The following is a 5000-nucleotide window of genomic DNA, read 5'->3' on the forward strand; positions in this document are numbered from 1 at the left end:
CATACACAAGTATCCGAAAATGTTTAGAATAATAGTAATAAAACAGTAGGATGATCACTATTGGAACGGCTTTGATTGTAAATCTGTAGGTAGGTCCAGGCTAATCTGGAGTTAAATCCTAGATTCTATAAACTTCCAACGAGGAACACTGCGTGCGGATGCGATTACACGAACTAAATGAGATACAAGCCAAAATCTTGCTGAAACCCCCTCAAAGAAAGAAAGGAAAAACGTTGTTGCTGATATACAAAATCAGACTGGATGGTAACAGATTCAATGCCCTAAATTATGGCTGATATGTGAGGGGAGAAGGGGCGCTAAACAAGAGCAACGATAACCATCTCTCTTGTCTATCGATCTGATAATAATCAATGGGTTTATTGGAGCAAAAATATATGCACACCATGCATACATTTGCAGAGGAAGGTATAAGGTGCAAATATATATGTGAGTGTATGTATTTTATAGGTATCAAAACCTTTAAACACATCAGTTTAATGGTTTACTCACTCACATGCCGTGCCTGAATAAACCATTAAATAGATTGATTTAAGGATTTTAATACCTATAAAACCTACACAAACAGTGTGTGTGTGTGTATATATATGCACACACACATACAGAGTAATTTACTCGTGTATAAGTCGTACTATTTTTATACTTAGACTTCACCTGGGAAACCGGTATGTATATTGTTACCTCTACTATATATATATATATATATATATATTATATATATATAGTAGAGGTAACAAGACCCTCATGAAATATAACCCGGCACACATTTTCATGCGTTATACACTAAGATACGAGAAAAAGTACAAGAAATGTTACTTGATAATACACATTATATATACATATATATATATATATATATATATATATATATATATATACACGCAAGCATACATCAACTTATGTCGATAGTCGGTACCAAGATATGCGACTAAACCCGAAAAACATTTTTTTAAATGCATTAGTTCCTATGTTTTAATAAATATGATTTCTTCATACTATCATACGTATTTTAATTGGTTTTTCATTTCAGTATTCGTTTTTAAGTGTTTTTCTTTTTAAATTTTTATGTTTTCGAAAATATGTTGGCTGAGACCGACATTAAATAGGATAAATCTATTGAATTTTAGGTATGTTTTTGCCATTAACGAAAACGAAGCCTAGTCGAAAAAGACATAAACTGAAGTATGCCCCTGGGTGTACGGGTGTGTATTATGTACATAAGGTCAACCAGATTATTTATCAATCTATTCATACATACATACACACATGTGAGTGCAAATAATTATCATTGCTTTGACGGCTAACTATGATATGAAGGTAGTACTATAAAGCTATGGAAAAATTGGCGAAAGTAAAGAACATGTACACCCGGTGTTTAGGGTTAGGGTTTTTCTTATGCCGAAAACGGGTGGTGTACGTATTCTGTACCTCCGCCAGGAAATTTATATAATATCCAGATTTTCTAACTATGGAAATCTGTCACAGCAGAATATACATACACACACAACTCTGCCTCTGTGTGTGTGTGTAATATACTATTATTATTATTATCATCATCATCATTAAGCTGGTGAGCACGCTAGACAACGCATTTTATCCGTCTTTACGTTCTGAGTACAAATTCCGCCTAGGTCCACTTTGCCTTTCATCCTTTCGGGATCGATAAATTAAGTACTGGGGGTCAATGTAATCGACTAGTCCCCTACTCCAAAATTTCAGGCCTTGTGCCTATTATAGTAGAAAGGATTATTATTTAGCTTTATAAGTCGCTAATCAATGCACGAAACTGTAGCCCCTCGAATCCCTGTAAATTCTGCAGATTAATGTTGGTAATTGTATATATACGCACACGGTATGAAGACGCATACTTCACAAGGTAGATCAAAATTAACCTTAACGGGCTATTTTTTTCAGCAAAAGTGCTCGAGAAATATTCAGAAAATTAGTAACCATTCCTGGTTTCAACATAAGTCTACAGATAGAAGCAGCGTAAGTGTGTGTAAAGATATAACAGAGCGACAGGAAAATTTTTTAAGGGATCGAACAAGGAATAGGGAGCCTCTAAGTCAGCAACAGAGCAGCTAGAAATAATAGCCAAATCTCGAACGTATTATATTCCTACTACTATTGTCTTAAGAAGGAGAGAAAAAAGGCATTGGATAATGTAATCCAAGATAGGCATAGTCGTTAAGTATACCATCTGAAAAGTAACTGTAGAAAAATTTAATTAAATTTTTTTTTTATGAAAGCTAATGAGAAAGTTGTAAGGAGTACATTTGTGTTAATATGCTCCAAGATAAAACACTTAAAAAAAAATATGGAAGGGTTACGTTGGAATATTTTTGTTCAGTGATCTTTCTCGATCAGGGGCTTTAGCAAAAACAAAAGGGATGTTTCAGCAGACGAAATAATAGAGGACGGGGCTCGAAAATTAATGACACCCACAAAAATGTAAGCCAACAGGGGCCAAAGGAAAATACCTCAGGCGATTTCTACTAGTTAAATACAAATAGAATAAGAGTTTCACACACGTAATAAGATAATATAAAGTAGATATTCTGCGATTGTCCAGGCGATTCGGAAGTAAAAACTTCCTTCTTGAGGTGTTTAACACTGAAAGTCGAGCAAAGGAAGTAACACAAATAAGATCAGATGATATCTTTGGACAATATACTCAGTAAATATGTGAGCGAAGGGTCTAGTTTTCAGAGAAAGTAATAGTTGTGTTTCGGCCTTAATAAGACCTCCTCAGCAAAGTTGCTGACATTCAGCTGGCAGTATTTATGCTGATTGTGAATACTGAAGATATATGGCTAAGGGGAAAGGTATATGATTGATTGATAAATAGATAGATAGATAGATCACACAAATTGAAGGATGGTTAAGGATACATATACAAATGAAAAAGGGAACAAAGTGGATAAAAACGTGAATATTCTATCTACCTATATATATATTACCTGTCTTAACCATTCATTCAGCCACCTACCCATCACTACAAACGTGTAGATTTCGTTGTTCACCTGTCAAAACAAACGAGTTAAAACCAGGTACACACATACACACACACACACACACAAGAAAAAATAATGAACGAATTTCTTGGTGAAGAATCTGTCTGACAGATATTAAAATGAGAAGGACTGTGTCTGTCTATCTGTCTGTCTGTATGTATGTATGTGTGTCTATGTTTGACAAACAGCGTGTGTGAGGAGTCCCGATCTCTTTTCAAATCTCTCTCTCTCTCTCTCTGAACGTGTGTGTATATATATTCATTCACACATAATATACTACATAGCTACACAATTTATATACACATATAAACACGCGTAGGTATACACACGTACTTATATATATATATATACATATACCTGAATACACATACGCACGCCTACTCATAAATACACACACACATGTGTGTGTGTATATATATATATAAATTAATTTACTCTGCTATGTATTGAGTACCTTATTTACTGTGGTTAACCCCGACTCAACCCGGGACCTACATATATATATATATATATATATGTATATATATATATATATATATATATATATATATATATATATATAAATGCACAAATACACACACTCATATATACACGCACATACATATGTAAAATACGTGTGCATACATAAATGCATACACGTACATATATGTAAAACATATACACTCGCATATATATTTCTATGCGCGTGTGTGTGTGTATTTCTTTACACAAGACAATCTCAAATCGAATTAATGAACAGAGGTTCAGAAAAATACGGTGCAGAGTTGGCAATAATAAATTTCCAGATGACAATGGAATATGTTTGCCATATTTCCTAAAATTGGCGAGAAAATATTGTAACAAGCACGAGAAACAAGATACAAAGACAGATGAAGTAGATAATATATTCTTAAAACAACACGTATATGTGCCTATGTATGTGTATATGTGTATGTATGTGTATGTGTGTATGTATGTATATATGTGTGTGCATGTATATATGTGTGTGCATGTATGTGTATATATATATATATATATATATATATATGAGTATGTATGTATGTTTTATTCTAGTAGACACATCATCGACAAGCTAGTCTGGGCCTATAATTGTGTATATATGTATATATATATGTGTGTGTGTGTGTGTGTACTGATGTATATATTTGTGCATGCATATGTACTCGTATGTGTGTATACACACATATATGATTTATATGTATGTATGTATGTATGTATGTATATGATCGATTACATGTATGCATGCATATATGTGGGTGTGTGTGTATATATATGCTTGCAAGCATGTACATACAGGAACATACATATATATGCATGTATGTATGTTTGTATGTATGTAATCTATTCGGCACTTACCCGAAGTCGTCGTCCATAGACTTAAAGAAAAATTTGAAATTGGGTCTGTTGAGGGCATTTTTAAAATCCCCGAGCGTTACTCGATCGGCAGCAATAGGGAGCTTAATTAGGTAAGGAGTATCCTCGTCGTCAATGTGGTAAATAATCTTCGTCTCCTCCATTCCAGAGGGCAAAAACAAACTAACTAAAATGGCGTCTCAGTGAATTTTTGCCCGACTGCTTAGGCAGCCAGTTGCTACCAAAATGTGGAATGGAGCCACCGAAACGAATTTGGAGTAGAGCGGTTGGTGAGAGAGTAAAGACAGCAGCAGCAACAGAAGTAGTTGTGTATCACTAACAGCAGTAGTACCATTACCGCTTCTACCACCACCGCTTTACTAATTGTAAAGTTGTAACAGTAGTAATACCATTGCCATCAACACTACTAGTAATAACTACAGTTATAACATGACCACTTCCACTATTTATCAATAGGGCCAACAATTTTGAGGGAGGGAGTAACAATTACATTGGCCCCAGTGCTTAATTCGTATTTATTTTATCGACCCCGAAAGGATGAAAGGCAAAAATCGATGTCGGTGGAATTTGAACTAAAGACGGACGAAATGCCGC

General features: G+C 34.5%; 1 protein-coding gene across 5 annotated transcripts in view; it reads right to left on the reverse strand.

Moving 5' to 3' along the window:
- LOC115224765 (segment polarity protein dishevelled homolog DVL-3) overlaps positions 1-4641 on the reverse strand; it is a 245450-nt gene extending 240809 nt beyond the window's left edge. For 3 of the 5 annotated variants that reach the window (XM_029795670.2, XM_029795671.2, XM_029795669.2), the window contains exon 1: positions 4389-4641. In XM_029795670.2, the coding sequence (XP_029651530.1) occupies positions 4389-4549 (161 nt within the window). In that variant the 5' untranslated portion in view covers positions 4550-4641. The remainder of the gene's footprint in view (positions 1-4388) is intronic. The other 2 variants (XM_029795672.2, XM_036513828.1) reach the window with 1 other exon arrangement.
- Between the last annotated feature and the right edge of the window lie 359 nt (positions 4642-5000).

Source organism: Octopus sinensis, linkage group LG26 (genome assembly GCF_006345805.1).
Source record: "Octopus sinensis linkage group LG26, ASM634580v1, whole genome shotgun sequence".
Taxonomy (NCBI): Eukaryota; Metazoa; Mollusca; class Cephalopoda; order Octopoda; family Octopodidae; genus Octopus; species Octopus sinensis.